Source organism: Myxocyprinus asiaticus, chromosome 27 (assembly GCF_019703515.2).
Source record: "Myxocyprinus asiaticus isolate MX2 ecotype Aquarium Trade chromosome 27, UBuf_Myxa_2, whole genome shotgun sequence".
Taxonomy (NCBI): Eukaryota; Metazoa; Chordata; class Actinopteri; order Cypriniformes; family Catostomidae; genus Myxocyprinus; species Myxocyprinus asiaticus.
Genome location: NC_059370.1, coordinates 11,568,455 through 11,588,035, shown reverse-complemented (window position 1 = coordinate 11,588,035; position 19,581 = coordinate 11,568,455). Strand labels below are relative to the sequence as shown.

The 19,581-nt window shown below is 41.9% G+C and overlaps 1 protein-coding gene across 2 annotated transcripts in view; it reads right to left on the bottom strand.

Moving 5' to 3' along the window:
* Window positions 1–19,581, bottom strand: part of LOC127417596 (netrin receptor UNC5A-like) — a 338,051-nt gene that overhangs the window by 33,393 nt on the left and 285,077 nt on the right. For both annotated transcript variants that reach the window (XM_051657630.1, XM_051657631.1), the window contains exons 8-11: window positions 18,598–18,897; window positions 15,385–15,472; window positions 10,806–10,974; window positions 1,244–1,477 (exon numbers count right to left, since the gene is read on the bottom strand). In XM_051657630.1, coding sequence (XP_051513590.1) covers window positions 1,244–1,477; window positions 10,806–10,974; window positions 15,385–15,472; window positions 18,598–18,897 — 791 coding nt within the window. The remainder of the gene's footprint in view (window positions 1–1,243; window positions 1,478–10,805; window positions 10,975–15,384; window positions 15,473–18,597; window positions 18,898–19,581) is intronic.

Sequence of the window (19,581 nt, the reverse complement as noted above, 5' to 3'; positions counted from 1 at the left end):
CTTGAGAGCATATATAATAAATCCTAAGCAGTGAGGATGTGTAATTAATTTGCATCAAATGCCATAAAAATTAGTTTTTCCTTTTTTCTTATATGGCTTCTCTTAACATGTAAACAATATTGCTGTATCACTGTCTTGCATCACCTTAAAAAAACTCTATGAACTCTATGTGGATTGTCTTCATAATGTATTCCATATTGCTGCATTTTCTGCCTTTGCATACCAAAAATGTGGTGGTGTCTCCACAAAATCATTATTTGTTTTTCTATTGTTAAAAGTCTTTAACAGCTGTGCTGTCATTGGGAGTATGAAAGTAGTTAATAATGGGTCAGACTGAGGATGGGTTTTGTTGGGTGAGATCTGTGTTTTATTGCTTGCATTATATAGACTCTTGAAGCATTTAAATGTCATCACATTTAATATGTAATAAGTCGTTTTTTCTCCCCAATTTGGAATGCCCAATTCCCAATGCACTCTAAGTCCTCATGATGGCGTAGTGACTCAGTCCAGGTGGAGGAGGACAAATCTCAGTTGCCTCCGCGTCTGAGACCGTCAACCCACGCATCTGATCATGTGGCTTGTTGAGCGCGTTACCGCGGAGACATAGAGCGTGTGGAGGCTTCACGCCATCCACGGCGGCATCCACGCACAACTCACCATGCGCCCCACCGAGAATGAACCACATTATAGCGACCATGGGGAGGTTACCCCATGTGACTCTACCCTCCCTAGCAACCGGACCAATTTGGTTGCTTAGGAGACCTGGCTGGAGTCACTCAGCACGTCCTGGGATTCGAAATCCAGGGGTGGTAGTTAGCGTCTTTACTCGTTGAGCTACCCAGGTCCCCAATAAGTAGGTTTTTGAGCAAATGAATAACATGTAGAGTAGATAAGTAGATGTAGATGCAGTGATGTAGATGGAGTGACTTTAAACAAATGTACATAACAAAAGTATATACAGTATGAGTGGCTGTGGTATGTAATCAGTATTGTACCAAATGATAACACATTTTAACCGTTAATATTATTTAATTTTTACACTCGATTCTTTCTAATCACTCTTGAGACTGTGTACAAATGATAATACTGCCAATTATCATGTGCATGGAAATTATCATTATCATCAAATTAAAAATGTATTCCCAGGTTTTTCATGGCTGTGGGAAGCCTGGAAAAGTAAGTGACACCAAACCAGTGTCACAGATGCCCATATTTTGAAGCTCACAATTTTAGACCACCTCACCTTTAGCATGTCCTGTGTGTCATCCGTGCAGTAGATGCGGATGTTGTACTCCAGCGTGGAGCAGTAGGCGGGAGCAAACAGCAGCAGTTTTAACCGTTTAGCGGCAGCCATACTGAGGGACTCCCCCACCAGAGCGAAGCGGCCCAGCTGCTCGGTGAACACTCGGCACGTCTCCTCCTCCAGCTGGCAGTAGTATGGCTCCGACAGCACATCCTCTCCCAGCTGAAGAACATCCTGATGAGCCAATGAGAAATCAACACAAGAGGTCAGAGGGAAGGGCAGAGGAGTCAGAGAGAGGGCAGAAAGTGGGCATGAGGAGAGAGTTTATTAAAGAGATGGTTCACTCTTGCCCTGCGGATTTTGAGTGTCAGGTTTTAGATACAATGAAGTGATTTGGCAGAGCAGAAATGAAATGATCTGCATAATGAACTGTGTTCTGTGCTCTAATGAGACTCTAATAGCAGGGGTTCATCCTGAATGTTCACACATGACAGTGCCCACTAACAGAGATCTCTAAGCGCTCCTTCCTTCGGGTTAAGGGCAGGAAGCCTTTCGAGATTAAAGATGCCTTCAAGTGTGGCTTTTAAAATGCAGAATTTATTTTTTATTAAAAAGAAAAGACATTCTGTGACTCAAGCAAAGGTCAACGCTATTGTAAAGAAACATGCAGTTTTATCACAGTCAATGGTCAGATACAATCACATAATGACTCCCCAGTGCAGCTTTAATTAGAGAAAAAGGGAAGTGGGATCTGCGGTGACAGGACCTTCTGCACGAAGCTCATCAGAAATGTTTCGCACACACTCTCTCTGTTTCTCTCTCTCCCACACTATTATCTAATCAAATACAGAATGGCAGCCCTACTGCCATGTACCTCGGGATCTGGGCCAGGAAATTACAACCAGCAATCAATAAAATAAGCCACTATCATCATCTGTGAAATTAGTATTGGCATTAGGCATTTTCCATTTGACCACAATGAAGTAAAATTTTTTTCCATTATCATTTTTTTCTCTCAAAATGACAAAAAAACAATCTTCCCGTGGTTCGATAACGATGCAGACTATATTTCATTCTCTCCTGCTTGCGTTTCGCTGATCTTTGTCCTCGGGAGAAATTAATTGCTCTGAGTCAGTCTGCCAAGGCTCCTTCCAGAACAAACTTCCATGTGTTTTTTCTCTTTTGTCTGCTGTACCTGGCCAAGAACGGTGACCTGCCGCCGTTAGGATATATTTGGGGCAGAGGATGATTAAAAGTGCTCCTCTACCCTCTGTCTAAGACAGGCCTATTCATTCTTCTGCCGCCCCTTTGCTGCCACACCAAGGAGCTTGAATAATTTATGCATCGTATTGAACATGAAAGAAGACCTTCACTCTCTTCCTCTGTCCTTCCTCCCTTAGTTCCTCCTCTTCCTGGTCTCTGTGCCTGGCACACTTTAGTGCATATTCGGTAAAGCTGTAAGATGAAATGAGGATCTGATCCCAGAGCAGGTAAATGTGGGTGCAGATGGCTATTGGATGGAATGAGGAAAGATCTGGTACAATTAAATGGAGATTAAATGTGCAGGTATTATGAGTAGTATGCTGATGGAAACACTTCAGAGGTTTATTGTCTGAGAGACTATCTGAAATTATTATGATGATACAGCCCATTTCTCTCCCTCAGAAATTCAGTTCAATAGCATGATGACGAGAAAGAGAAAATGAGCGCAAAAAAGGTGAATAGACAGCTTGAATCCACTGGCTACTACCGCCTACATACAGCTGAATGCTAATCTAAGTAAGTCAAAATTATATAGAATACAATCTTAATTTATTGCCACACAACTAGGGCTTACAGAATTTTTCCCACAATTTCAAATGAAGTCGACGTGAAGTTACAGGGGAAATTTTACTGAACCAATTTGGGGGGGTTCACGAAAACTCTCAAAGGAAGATCATATTTCAAACAAAATCAAAAGAAAAAAATTAAAAGGAATATTCCGGGTTCAATACAAGTTAAGCTCAATCAACAGTATTTGTGGCAAAATATCAGTTACCACAAAATTGAATTTTGAAGTGCCCCTTGTTTTCTTTAAAAAAAAGCAAAAACAGTTACAGTGAGACACAATGAAAGTGAATGGGGGCCATGTTAAAATATTCACTTTTTTTAAAGTTTAGCCACAATATGTAAACAATATGTGTGTTAACATGATTTTAGTGTGATAAAATCACTTACTAACCTTTTCTGTGTAAAGTTATAGCCAATTTTAAAACTTTGGTGTCATGACGATGTAATGTCAGCAAACCCTAAAATTACTGTAAAAATTACGATTTAAACAACTTTTCAGCTCAAATAATGCATGAGTTTTAACAGAAGAATTAATGTGCTTTTTATAAAGTTATAAGCTTCACATTTCTGCTTGAAATTAATTTTGTGGTAATCAACATTATGCCACAAATGCTGTCGAATGAGCTTAACTTATATTGAACCCGGAATATTTCTTTGAATAAATAAAGCCTGTTTTTAAGGTTGTATGCATTATGACATTTTATATACAGTATGTGTATATATATATATATATATATATATTATACACACACACACACACACACACACACATACACACACACACACACACACACACACACACACACTGGCAGCCAAAAGTTTGGAATAATGTACAGATTTTGCTGTTTCGGAAGGAAATTGGTACTTTAATTCACCAAAATTGCATTCGACTGATTACAAAGTATAGTCAGGATGTTACTGATGTAAAAAACAGCACCATCACTATTTTAAAAAAGTCATTTTTGATCAAATCTAGACAGGCCCCATTTCCAGCAGCCATCACTCCAACATCTTATCCTTGAGTAATCATGCTAAATTGATCATTTGGTACTAGAAAATCACTTGCCATTATATCAAACACTGCTGAAAGCTATTTGGTTCATTAAATGAAGCTTAACGTTGTCTTTGTGTTTGTTTTTGAGTTGCCACAGTATGCAATAGACTGGCAAAAATGCCAAAAAAAGAAACAGCTTTCTCTAGAAACTCGTCAGTCAATCATTGTTTTGAGGAATGAAGGCTATACAATGCTTGAAATTGTCAAAAAACTGAAGATTTCATACAATGGTGTACAATACAGTCAAAGGCAAAGACAAAGGACAGACTCTGGCTCTAACAAGGACAGAAAGAGATGTGGAAGGCCAGATGTACAACTAAACAAGAGGATAAGTACATCAGAGTCTCTAGTTTGAGAAATAGATGCCTCACATATCCTCAGCTGACAGCTTCATTGAATTCTACCTGCTCAACACCAGTTTCATGTACAACAGTAAAGAGAAGACTCAGGGGTGCAGGTCTTATGGGAAGAATTGCAAAGAAAAAGCCACTTTTGAAACAGAAAAACAAAAAGAAAAGGTTAGAGTGGGCAAAGAAACACAGACATTGGACAACAGATAATTGGAAAAGAGTGTTGTGGATCTTAACCCCATTGAGCTTTTGTGGGATCAGCTAGACTGTAAGGTGCTTGAGGAGTGCCTGACAAAACAGCCACATCTATGGCAAGTGCTACAGGAAGCGTGGGATGAAATGTCACCTGAGTATCTGGACAAACTGACAGCTAGAATGCCAAGGATCTGCAAAGCTGTCATTGCTGTATGTGGAGGATTTTTGAATGAGAACTCTTTGAAGTAGTTTAAGAAGTTCTGGACTTTTTTTTCAAATTGTAATAGTAATTTATCATGTTATTAATGTCCTGACTATACATTGTGATCACCTGAATGACACTTTGGTGAATAAAAGTACCAATTTCTTTCCATAAGAGCAGAATCTGTACATTATTCCAAACTCTTGGCCGCCAGTGTATCTATCTATCTATCTATCTAATATATATATATATATATATATATATATATATATATATATATATATATATATATATATAAACTCAGCAAAAAAAGTAACATCCCTTTTTCAGGACACTGTATTTTATAGATAATTTTGTAAAAATATATATAACTTTACAGATCTTATTTGTAAAGGGTTTAAACAATGTTTTCCATGCTTATTCAATGAACCATAAACAATTAATGAACATGCACCTGTAGAACAGTCATTAAGACACTAACAGCTTACAGACGGTAGGCAATTAATGTCACAGTAATAAAAACTTAGGACATTAAAGAGACCTTTCTACTGACTCTGAAAAACACCAAAAGAAAGATGCCCAGGGTCCCTGCTCATCTGCGTGATCGTGCCTTAGGCATGCTGCATGGAGGCATGAGGACTGCAGATGTGGCCAGGGCAATAAATTGCAATGTCCGTACTGTGAGATGCCTAAGACAGTGCTACAGGGAGACAGGAAGGACAGCTGATCGTCCTCGCAGTGGCAGACCACGTGTAACAACACTGGCACAGGATCGGTACATCCGAATATCACACCTGCGGGACAGGTACAGGATGGCAACAACAACTGCCCGAGTTACACCAGGAATGCACAATCCCTCCATCAGTGCTCAGACTGTCCACAATAGGCTGCGAGAGGCTGGACTGAGGGCTTGTAGGCCTGTCGTAAGGCAGGTCCTTACCAGACATCACCGGCAACAATGTCGCCTGTGGGCACAAACCCACCGTCTGGACCAGACAGGACTGGCAAAAAGTGATGAGTCGCAGTTTTGTCTCACCAATGGTGATGGTCAAACTTGTGTTTATTGTCGAAGGAATGAGCGTTACACCGAGGCCTGTACTCTGGAGCGGGATCGATTTGGAGGTGGAGGGTCCGTCATGGTCTGAGGCGGTGTGTCACAGCATCATCGGACTGAGCTTGTTGTCATTGCAGGCAATCTCAACGCTGTGCGTTACAGGGAAGATATCCTCCTCCCTTATGTGGTACCCTTCCTGCATGCTCATCCTGACATGACCCTCCAGCATGACAATGCCACCAGCCATACTGCCCATTCTGTGCATGATTTCCTGCAAGACAGGAATGTCAGTGTTCTGCCATGGCCAGCGAAGAGCCCGGATCTCAATCCCATTGAGCACGTCTGGGACATGTTGGATTGGAGGGTGAAGGCTAGGGCAAATCTGGTGCAGTCCATGAGGAGGAGATGCACTGCAGTACTTAATGCAACTGGTGGCCACACCAGATACTGACTGTTACTTTTCATTTTGACCCCCCCTTTGTTCAGGGACACATTATTCCATTTCTGTTAGTCACATGTCTGTGAAACTTGTTCATTTTATGTCTTAGTTGTGGAATCTTTTTATGTTCATACAAATATTTACACGTAAAGTTTGCTGAAAATAAAAGCAGTTGAAAGTGAGAGGATGTTTCTTTTTTTGCTGAGTTTATATATATATATATATATATATATATATATATATATATAACTTTTACCCCTAAACACCACAATTATGAGAAGCCTATTGTCAATCAAATCTAATTTTCATTCCCGAATATAAATAATAAACATAATAAATTAAAGGGGTCATGTCATGAGGAACCAAATTTTCCTTGATATTTCAACATATGAGAGGTCTTTCTACTATAAAACATGCTGTAAATTTCAGAACTCAAAACTTAATCCCCAGTGCATTTATTGAAACCAAGTTGCCAAAATGCCCCATTCTCTACTTACGTGACAACCCTACGTCATTACGGATATTCATTAATTCATGACTGCCTCTACAGCAACAACATCAATGCCTAATTTACACCATTGCACCCATGCTGTTCTTTTGCCCATCTGTGCAATTTTTAATTGTTGGTGTATGTAAACACACTAGATAGACATCTTTGACCGTTTTTATGTGGTTCTGACGATGTGCACCTCAGTGCACGATCATACTGGAAACTGGATGTGTGTGCATCTTCATTGTGCTTTGGACTATGTATGTGTCATTTGGATGTGTCTTCAGTGTGAACTGCATGTTTTGTCGACTGATATCAGCGTTGATTGCTTGTGAACCAGTCATAAACGATTCAAGCTTTGCCATTGAATTGTCATTGAAGGATATTGAGCAGTTAAAAACACTACTGGACCTCATAAAAAACATTAACAAACAGTTCCATTCATTAATATTTCAAATGTCATGACTGTTTGATAGTTTATGATGCTGACACGCTGTTTACACCGTGCGCATCTGTTGACGCGATGCAATGCAACGGCTTGAGGCTGTCTACACAGGGCGCATCAACACGAACTTTCTAAACCGTTTATTTGTGTTATTGGCAGTATTAGCGTCAGCACACAATGGAACGGGACACCTGTTTACTGTTGGTGTGATGCTCCACAACGGACGCTTCCATGGTAGACAGCATCATTGCATATAATGGGTTCTATTGCTTTTGATACAACGCATCTCGCATCCGGTGTAGACAGGGTGTAAGTGTTAACAGTTGTGCTTGAGATGAACAGCTTAATATATTTGGATGCAATGTGCTGGATGTGCGTTATGTGTGTTGGACCTCATGTATTCAGATAGAAGACAAAGGCAGGCCTAACACAGTCGTAAAAACCTAACTCAAGCCCTCACTTTCCAAGTCGTAAATCTTACTGATAAAAATCGCGCCAAAATCAAACAAAGGGAGTCCAAAACAGACTACAAATCCCATGAAGCCTTGCTCACTAAAGGATCAAACTCTCAACTCCTATTGGATGAGGCACACAACAGAATGCACCTCAAACCATGACATCATCAGGAGTTGAAATACCTCTGAAATGCTTTCGGGATTTGCTTCCAGCAACTTTGCTTGCAGTGTGTAGACGCAGTTTCATCGCTGCTCTCAGGTGCAACCTAGTGGCACAAGGAAGTAACATCCGACTTGAAACTGTGGCCATACAATCTCCATCTCGCTGGACGAGTTGAGATTACTCTGTGTTCAACCGAACACTCTAACGGATCCGAAGGAGACCGCCTAGCAATTTGCATCTTCATCCGTTTGCCTACAGAAGTGAAGAGATTAAAGATTTCTCTTCCATCTTCAATCAAGTCGACATTTCTGAGTTCTCCGCCAGCCCGCCGAGAATCAACAGCCGTACCGCCCGCCGACATAGGGAGGAAACGGCCTCCCGTCATCACCCGAGCCTTAAGGAACCGGGTCAGAGTTAAAGGATGGAGGAAAACACATTCTACCTGTGTCCTCATGCGATTCAAGTAAGAGGTTTACGTCTGGGCAGAGATAGAATATTATAGTGTGTTATTCTTGTGTTTCAAGGTTTTTGCTTGCACAGTTTACGGACCGCCATGTCCGCTCATTATTAATACTCAGGGTATTAATTATCACAATTTTGTTTTACTGTATTGTGGTCCAACCAAATTGGACTGTTGTGCAATTTTGCCATCGCGGGTGAGACAGATAAACTGAGTTCATCCATTAAATAGTCAAAGTACGCGGGACTGTTTACGAGCCGTCCACCGCGTCTCTGAGCGATGAACTAAACAGCTGCTTTCTCTCCCACGATCGCAAAATCGGCTTTAGGGCTGTCACTTCTCTCTCTCTCTCATACTAACCACACACACACATACACACACACACACACACACACACGCAGGCACGTGACCCCTCACAAACATTCTGGCACACATTTTGGCTCGTAGATAGCTTAAATGCTAAAGCCCAGCTTTGTCCCTAAGCTATCATACAAGCGGATACACGCGGTAACTGGTAGACGGCAGTCGCCATTGACTGGTTTCTCTCCGCCCCCATTCGTGGTCATATTCCCTGGCCGGAAGTCTCGCGTGACATACTCTCCACGAGAGTCACGTCCGCCATTTTGTGCACGTCCCTCCTTACACACACACACACTGTCACACACACACCTTATGTGTTATAGGATTATTTTTATTTCCATATCTAATCATATCACTGTTTAGTTTGTTGTTGTAAGTCGGAAGTTTATTGACTGCATTGTATTAATTATTAATTGATATTACTGCATAAATAAACTTGGTTTATATTTCAAAGAGAAGTGTTTTGGTTTGTTTTGCATACACCTGTGTCATGCTGACGGGATGTCAGTGCTCGGACTCAAACCTTCATTCATTTTTTTTTTTCCGAAAACAGATATTCTTCGGATGTCGATTTTCCTAAGAAAACAATCTAATATTGAGACTGTTTTAATATTCAGTTATTAGTCCCTGATTTCAGGGTGGTGCCCCGTCAATGTTAATCCTTATTAATATTCTATTGATTTTTGATAATTGATAATTATCTTTAATGATTGTTGAATTTGAATGATCAATAAGCTTGTGTTAATTTTAATTAATGTTTAATCGATGTTAACAATTAACGATTATCTTTGATAATTGTTGATTTAAAGGATTAAAAAAAAAGCTAACATTGATTCTCATCAATGTTCTATTGATTTTAATAATTAGTAATTATCTTTGATAATTATTAATTATTGCTAATAACCAAACTTGCTCCTAAACGTAGCACACTACATTTACTGGAGCCCCATATGAGGTTTTAATGAGTTCGATTAAATTAATTAATTTAAATATTAATTAATAACTACAGAAATAATTATTAATTATTTCTGATAGTAACACTGATCTAAACAACCAGTAAAGCCCTACATGTGTAAACCATGAAGTTTATTTTATAATATTGTGGGGTTGTTCATTCTCTTCTGACTGAGTTTAAAAAATAGTGAGTGTCTGCACGGTTAGCCAATCAGAACTGTGGACGTTTACACTGAAGTTTAAAGGAGGAGCTGAGGCCAAAACCGAGCATTTAGACAGAAAGCCAGAGACAGGGTGGAAAATGATCATATATTACTAAATTATGACTGTTTTGGTAAAAAAAAAAAAAAACCTTTACTAACATTATCATTGGACTTCAGGGAAGATAATAAAACTATATAAAAAAAGAGCATTTCATCCATCCATCCATTTTCCCTGGAAACTAGGTGTGGCAATACATATAAAAATAAAAATAAATCACAACTAATTTATTTATTCCAGAAGTTTCAGGAACTGCCAGGTTATAAGTTATTGGCCTGTAACTTGATTTGTTAGCATTTGGTAGAATTTATTTTTTTCTATAATTTTTTCTTTTTTTTTCTTCATTTTTAGTAATTTAATAAAGGTTTTAATTTAACAGCGTATATTAAATCATTCTGAGTCATCCTGTGGCCCCCTTGGGGGTTTGCTGATATCCCCTGGTGGGCCCTGGACCCTTGGTTGTGAACTACTGTAATACACAAATGAGAATGAAAGATTTTTTTTATTTTTATTTCTTTTTGCAGTATAGTAATGAGGATTTGGGAGGTAAACATGCTTAATTGTCATGAAAATAATGTTGCAATACTAAAAAACAGGCTCCATTTTCTTTATACAAAATATGATTTCTTTTTTAAGTATTTTTATAAATGTATTCATTTATGTAATTATTTTGGATTGAAATGTGACCAGGACATTTCTTTGTAATATTTACCCTTATGTCTTGCATAGATGCACGATGGTGATACTTCTAGGATCGCCCCTTGCAGGGTTCAAGCCGACAACCTTCTAGTTACCTGTCTAGATCTCTACCACTAAGCTAGTTATCATGCAAATGCAAACAAACTCTCACCTCCCACGATCCCTCATAGGATTGCTTCTTCAGACGGATGGCCCAATTCTCCAGGCAGGCATCAGAGCAGTGGTCCATACTGAGGATAACCGGTCGGGTGAGCATCACACCAGGTGGCCCGCAGCTCACAACAGGGCTCAGCAACGTCTGACACCCAGCCAGGGGCAACCTAGAGGGGGCAGAGGGGCAGCTATGGTCAAGTATTCAGTCAAAGTGTGCAGGAATGGTCACCAGTGTCAAGCACTCGTTTACAAGACGAGGTTCCTCTATTAATCAGGCTTCTGGTGCACTGGTCTGACTTTTTACTCTTCGCATTAAGGCCCAGTAGGGAGCTGCTGGTGAACATGGCATGAATGAATGAGCAGAAAATTGCCAAAGCATCACTTGGTGCTGCATTCTGACAGGAAAAATAGAAGAAGAGAAGATACTCAACTCTTACACACAAGTTTTTGATATCTCAAGCATTACATTGCCAAAATAAATAAATAATAATAATATTAAAATAATTTAAACCTCCTTAAAACAAGAAAAAACACTTTTTCAGATAATACATCTTGAATTGAGTTTATTATTACAAATTGTTTCCTCTTGTTTAAGCATACATCTAAAAATGAAGTGAGGTTTTTGCTTAAAACAAGAAACAATTTGCCAATGAGACAAGAAAAATTAACCTGAATATGGAATATGCTTACTAGTGTGGTTATCATTTTCAAAGAAATGTAAAAAAAAAACAACAACAAAAAACGTCACGGTTACTGTCATAACCTCCATTCCCTGATGGAGGGAACGTGACGTTGTGTCGATGTAGTGACACTAGGGGTCGCTCTTGAGAGCCCCGAACACCTCAGATCTTTGAGAAAAGGCCAATGAGAATTGGCGAGTGGAATTTGCATGCCAATCCCCCGGACATACGGGTATAAAAGGAGCTGGCTCACAACCACTCATTCAGGTTTTGTGCTGAAGAGCCGAGACAGGGTCCCAGCCATTTTAGCGGGTAGTACAGTGTTGTGACAGGGGGGACACAATCCATCAGGGAACGGAGGCTACGACAGTAACCGAGACGTTCCCCCTCTGTCACTCACTCTACGTTGTGTAGTGACACTAGGGGTCCCTATACGAAACACCACAACTAGCTGAACTGTGTTACGTGGACTGCCAGTGCAAGTGCAAGGAAGCTGCTGCGTGCATAGTAGCAGGAGCACCGGTCTGCACGTAGCCTCACCCAATGCCCCAAAAAACATCATATAGTTCCCCACATCCCTGGAGGGGGAAGAGACGTATGTAGTATGGAAGCAGGCCACGCCAGCTGCCTTTTCTTTCTATGTTTTCTCTCCACAGAGTATTCAGTTATTCGGCTGGGGCCATTTTAATGCTCAATATATGCGCTGGGGAAGGTGTTCTTTTCCTATACTATTCTTTCAGGGGGAAAAGACCCCGCGGAGACCACATGCTGCTCGGAGGAGAGGTAACATGTGGCAAGCACGTCATGTGGTCTCAGAGCCGCACATGGAAAAGGCATGGTGGAAGGTCCTGCCTGAAAGGGGAGGAGCTCTACAAACACGGTGACCAGGACAGAGAGGGCTCTGTCAAAGGGAGATGCAGGTATGCCGACAGGGAGACCGTACTGCGGAAAATACATCACAGGGGGTTAACGGAGTAACCGGCACCTGTGGAGCACCTTCCTCAGTAAGGGCATGTTAGTATACGTACTGGTTCCGGCTGTGAATTCTTCCACTGAATTCGCGAGCCACAGGGCTAGGGAGGAAGGACATCCAGGGTTCACGGGTTCGTGAATTCGCATGAGAAAAAAAGTACACATCTTCGCCTCTTTGGAGGGGAAAGGCGCTATACGCAAGTGATACGCCCAGTCAGCTGTCTGTATTCCCAAATTTACCTGTTCGTACCTAACAGAACACGGGACGAAACCGGCTCAACCTGGAGATTGTAAAATCTCGCGAAGGTATTGGGTGTCACCCAGCCCGCTTCCCTGTAGATGTCTGCTAGAGAGGTACCATGGGCCAGTGCCCACGAGGATGCCAGACTCCTTGTGGAGTGTGCTCGCACGTCCTGGGCCTGGTATGCCATAGCAATGGCACCCACGATCCAGTGGGCAAGCCTCTGTTTGGAGACAGCATTCCCTTTCCGCTGTCTGCCAAAGCAGACAAAGAGCTGCTCAGAGAGTCTAAAGCTCTGTGTGCGATCCAAGTAGATGCGCAAAGTATGCACCGGTCACAGCAACGACAGAGCTGGGTCTCCTGGGGAAGCGTTTGCAGGTTCACCACCTGATCCCTGAAGGGGGTTGTGGGAACCTTGGGCACATAGCCCGGCCGGGGTCTCAGGATTACGTGAGAGTCTCCTGGACTGAACTCCAGGCAGGTATCGCTGACAGAGAACACTTGCAGGTCCCCGACCCTCTTGATGGAGGTGAGCGCAATCAGGAGAGCCATCTTCAAGGAGAGGAGCCTCGCTTAGTCTCGAACTTGTGGCTGCGCTGAGGGGACCCTCGAAGCACTTACCTTGCTCCATGTACCCGGTGTCGGGGGGGGGGTCAGCGACGGGGGTTGGAGGGACTTTTTGAACATCCTCGTAGTCCGTCACAACCACCTGGCCTTGGGTGTGAGTGTGGTGTGACTGGATGTGCGAAGGCGGGGGGCCCGTGTTCGCGGTGTCTAAGTCGCAGGTGCTCAGTGCCCGGTTGCCGTGATAACGGTATGTGACCCAGGGAGTGAGAAAACTGCTCTTTGAGAATGTGGGTACTGCAGCCCGTTCGGGGTGCAGAAAACATAAAAGGAAACTAAGGATTTACCTCCCGTCCCTCCACCAGGGGATGGAGTGGTCTGGATACCAGTTCCGTGTTTGCAGCAGACATCTCGCTCCCTGGGTCATCTGTCTCAGGGGCGCTTAGGAGCCTTCCGGGTCCTCATGCCGGCTTGTGAGGCGGGGGGCGTCAGCTACCTGCGGGGGGCTCTACGCTGGGGCCGAGAACTGGGCTTGGGCTGAGGCCGCCGCAGGGGGACGCCCTCAGCGAGCAGACGGGATACGGGATCTTGAGCCGCGCTGGGGCAATATGTGTTGTATAGCCTCCATCTGCCAAGAACTGCTGGGCGAAGTCCTCTACGGTGTCGAATAGGCCGATCTGTGAGATGGGGGTGTTGAGAAAGCGAACCTTGTCCGCATCCCTCATCTCGACCAGATTCAGTGGCTGTGAGCAGCACCCCGAACCCAGGAACTAATCATCTAGCCGCGAGGGCTCAGGGGAGGGTGGAAGGTTCCACTCCAACCCGACATACGCGGCAGCCCGGGCAAGCATGGCGGTCACCTCGCCGTCAGCCTCAGACTGGGCGGGCCTACACGAAGATGGCAGCCCAGTCGAGTCCTCGGCGTCTGACATCACCAGTACGCTCTCCAATGCAGCGATTGAGCACTCATCCCGCTCCGGAGCTCCAAAAGGGACACTAAGCTGGCCCTGAGGCGAGCTGGACTCCTCTCGGTAATCAGCGGGGGCAAACGAGTGTGCTGGGGAATGGGAGGTCCGCGAGGATTTACTCGGCGGAGCCACGCCCATTGAAGCGCCCAAATCACCTCCAGCGCCAGCAGGGCCAGCCTCGTACCCGGAGGTAAAAGATGAGACACAGGGGGCGGCTAGAGTGGCTTTCCCCCGGAAGAAGGAAAGCCGTGACCGCAATGTTGCCATGGTCATATTCTCGCAATAAGAACATGAACCATCCATGAACGCTGCCTCAATGTGATCGCTGCCCAGACACGTGAGGCAGCACCCGTGGCCATCGGATGCGGAGAGATAGCGACTGCATCCAGGAATCACACAAAGACGGAAAGGCATCTTTATAAAGACACATCTTTAAAAAGACATTCAACGTCAATGTGTGTGCTCTAATAGAGAAAATATACTCTTTAGCAGGAATATACACTCTTTTAGCACTGTCGAAGCGCCCAGGGGCGAAATCTGCACTCGTCGTGCAGAAGGAGAGAAAGCCACTGGAAATGCGCCGTATATCCAACAGCATACACTTCTTAAGAGGTGAATGGAACAGCAGTAGTATTCAGCTCACTGATAATACAACCGCTCAGCTCCGAAGAAAAAATCTGAATGAGTGGTTGCGAGCCAGCTCCTTTTAAACCCGTATGTCCAGGGTAGTGGCATGCAAATTCCACTTGCCAATTCTCATTGGCCTCTTCTCAAAGATCTGAGGTGTTTGGGGCTCTCAAGAGCAACCCCTAGTGTCACTACATCGACACAACGTCGAGTGAATGACAGAGGGGGAACTTGAGACCCGGAAACAGTCTAAACATAAATGGATCAGGAATGTGAATTTACATATACATATATATATATATATAAACTCCAAATGAGGACATCCCAAAATGTCCCTAAAGGGAGGTTTTGTCAGTCTTGTAAACCCAAGCCAAGTAAACCCACACATACACATTCATGCACACCAGCATGCAGGGATTGACTTCAATTGCGCTCAAGGCCCTCGGCCAGGTCTTTTTTAAATCTGATTCAAACTGTGCATCCTTCCTTTTGAGGCAGATCCTGAGATTTTTTCCAGGGACCTACCTCATATCTTCCTTGTTCTGAATGGTGAGATAAATCTCATAAATCTTCCCTCTGGGAATGGCCTCTGGCGGGATGAGCAGGCTGATTCCTAATGTAAATAGGAACAAAAGAGGAAGGGTAAGCTCATTTGTTCCATCTGAATGCTGCTTTTGTCATTTGTCAAAGCAGGTCTTTATGTGATAAAACTAAATGCGGTTAGCGCTGCACAAATCTTCGGTCAAGGTCAAAAACTCCACTCTGCCTCTGTGCCAAACTCGGAAACAGGAAGTGTCTCTAGATGCAATTATGCTGCCTTCAGGACAGGTCTGAATGATCATATTCATGAGACGAGCACATATGAATGCTAACATAATGGCGTAAAAAAATAAGAAAACTTTTAAAGCCATATTAAAGCCCGGATTGCTTTTAAAGCCCTGACTTTCTGAGTTGGGGGTGTTTTATTAAAGATTCATGGTGGAAGCTAATTGGTAATTTGCATTTAATTATTCCTATTTCATCGTTTAGCAGATGGTTTTACTCAAAGTAAATATTTGTTTGTTTAAAGAACACATTCATCATTACTAATCATTTGAAGAATTCCCTTTCCTTTTCTTTTTGAAACAGGAAGTTGGGCAGGGACCAGCCTAGTCTCATAGAATGAACATTATTATAACTACATTTTTGCAAATTTATATTTATGTGCCATGTTCTGTTTCACCATATTTTCGTGGTGAAATGAACAATAGAGGTGCTACAACAACTGTGTGTTTTATTCACTTTCACATAAATCACGAGTGCAATGGCTGATTATGACCTGATAAACACTTATTTTTCACACTATTACTCACACTGCTATGTTATGATATTGACAACTTTCTCTGTGACGCATCATTTAAAAAACACATTTTAACACTTGTACTACAGACCCACTTACATTTACACACTTATTCCACTGTCAATAGTTTCCACAGTAGCTCATCTGATAAAGTGTTTGACTTTGGACTTTGGAAGACCACGGTTCAAAACCAGTCAAGGGTGAATCATTTTTTCTAGAGAGCATTTTATTACACAAAAAATTAGTACACTGAATGCAAGATGATTTATCCAAATTTTTGGTCCATTTTCCTAACAGTAAAAGACTACATTTTAAATGAGTATTTCACTATAATTGTGTCGAATTTCAAGAGTACACTAGCATATATATGGCCTCAAAGCTAACAGACTTGGACTTAAAGCCACAAAACTCCAATTTTAAAGGGGTCTTTCAATAATTTACACAATTATTGTTTTAACTTAAAGGAATAGTTCACCCAAAAATGAAAATTTGCTGATAATTTACTCACCCTCAGGCCATCCAAGATGTATCTGAGTGTCTTTCTTCATCAAAACAGAATTTAAGACTTTTAGGATTTCATTTCAGGCCTCCTCCTCTAAACAATGCAAGTGAATGTCCTCCATTTTTTGACGGTCCAAAATGCATATTTAGGGTGCATCAAAATAATCCACACACCTCCAGTCGACAAATAAAGTTCTTCTGAACCCAAACGGTTGATTATTTTTAGAAACAAAACAATACTTCTATACTTTTTAACTACAAATGTTCACTTCGGTACATCTCTGTGACCTGCGCTCATGAGAGGGATGACGTAAGCTCATTGGTGAGGTCACGCATCTCGTGGAGGAGGAGTCAGGAAGCGCGTCATTGTTTACATTGTTTTCTTTTTAATTATTATTTGGAAATGATTTTTTTTTTATTATTTTTTTTATTTGTTATTGTTTTTAAATTGATTTGGACTGTTTAGGTTTGTGAACGGCACAAGTTTCTCTTGTTAACAATGACGTGCTTCCTGACGCGTGACATTAACAACGAGCTTACGTCATCCCTCTCACGAGCACACATCACAGAGATGTACGGAAGCGAACATTTGTAGTTAAAAAGTATATAAGTATTGTTTTTTTTCTAAAAATAATCAACCGTTTGTGTTCAGAAGAACTTTATTTGTCGACTGGAGTCGTGTGGATTATTTTGATGCACCCTAAATATGCATTTTGGACCATCAAAAAATGGAGGACATTCACTTGCATTGTTTAAAGGAGGAGGCCTGAAATGAAATCCTAAAAGTCTTAAATTCTGTTTTGATGAAGATAGAAACTCAGATACATCTTGGATGGCCTGAGGGTGAGAAAATTATCAGCAAATTTTCATTTTTGGGTGAACTATTCCTTTAATTATTCATTTGATAAATAACGTAATTATTGGTCATTTGTGAATGTCGACCATAAACTTAAACTTCCTCTCCATTGGTAGGTGAAAAACAGAGAAAACAATATGACATTCTCAAACATACCCATTTTATTCTGATCAAATTTATGCACAACAAAATTGTAAGTCAGTCCCAGGACGTCTTAAAGGCATTAGCCACACAACATCACCAAAACCATTACAAACAACAGGTTTTAGTTCCACTATATCAACAGACAGCCACTGCATTTCACAGTACAACATCCTCAGCTGAGAGAGCCCAGATTATTTCATTTCCATTGCCTTGTGAGCTGTCTCTTTGACCACGAATGATTCATAATGTGACAGGATGATGAACCCACTGTCTGTTATTAAAGAGGCTAATTGGCTTGAAAATACTCTGGTGGTGTCCTTGGAGTGGATAGAGTTGCAGGCATTATGAATGTGCACACTGCGTATCGGCTTACAGTGCTACGGCTGACAACTGAAGCACCGGCACGGCTAGTGGAAGATGCAGTGTGGTATTCTTTTTCTTAAAAAAAAGATGTTACCCAATTACAGCTATTTTCGTCTAAGAAGAAAATGGCCATTATTGTCATAACACAATCATTACTGTATAAATGGAAGCACTTCTTTGCTTGCTCTGCCTTGTTACTCGAAAACCGTCTTTAGCAGGTGTTCTCAGTCGCTTGTGTCCCAATTTACATAAAACTGCTTGGATTACCGTGTAATTGGATCACCTCACCCCTCGATTTTGGGCCATGTCTGTGAAATAATGGTTGCAGTTTAACAAAGCTCCAGAGCTTTTCACAACACTCCTGACTAAACGTAAAAAAAACAACAACACATCTCTTACTGTTTGCAGTCATAGACGGTGTGAATTAAGGTGAGGATCTAAGACTTCTGAATGTATAGACCACTGTACCAATGTGTCCTTAACTCACCCCATTTGGAAGGCACTATATTATTTGCCTGCAGTCTAATTATCTTACCTGTTTTGGGAAGGGTGAGACGGCCACCCAGAAAATTGAATGTGCCGTAAGAGGTGTTGATGTTGTCTCTCGGTAGCGTTTTGAAATACGTTTGTGAGCATAAGCGATTCATGAAGTCACTGGGGTCGCTGGGCAGTTTGCCGTTGTGTAGCGTGTGGGAGCCGTTAGGAAGGGTTTCCAGGAGGGGGCCGTTGCTCATGGAGAACTTTCCGGCAACTTCCTGACGGGAGCGCAGAGTTCCTTGGTAGCTAGTGGTGGTTGTGGTCAAATCAGGTTGGATGGTGAGCAAATGAGAGTTTTCTGTATAAACAGGGAGAAAGAAATAAAAACCACTCAGAGGTCATGCTGGTTAAAAGTGCACAACATAAATTGATATTCAGTGCAAACACACACATCCATGGATGTACCTGGGCCTCTGGCACTGAGAGAGACTCGCTCGTAAATAAATCAATGCCTCCTCCTCTTTAGCAGCCACAATCAATTCCATACAGTGTTTAAAGAAAGCTTGGCAGTCACAGTTTACATTTTTACACTTTAAAGCCCTTTTATTTATTTTATTAATGGTGCCCTCACAGATGTGCGAGTTACTCATGCCATGGACACAGACAAACAGGGACTAAAAACGAAATATTTTTCATTTCGGTTCGTTCTGAGCAAAACCTATTTTTTCATTCTGGTAATTGGTTAGAACAAAATAAAATAACTGTTAATAACATTCTTTTTAAAATGACAGTACTCTGTGCTAAGGGGTGGGTAAAACACCAGTTGTAGTGTTGCCAGATATCGCTAGAGAAACAAGCAACCTGGTCTGGAAAAACAAGCCCAAAATAAGGCACTTACCTCACCAAAATAGGTGAAAATAAGCCATAAAATTGTTTTCTTGTGTGGTGAATTTATTAGCATATAAATCATAACAACTATACACTTAATTAACAGTTAAGAATAATTGTATTTACACATCTGCTTCTCAGTCAAAACCCTGCA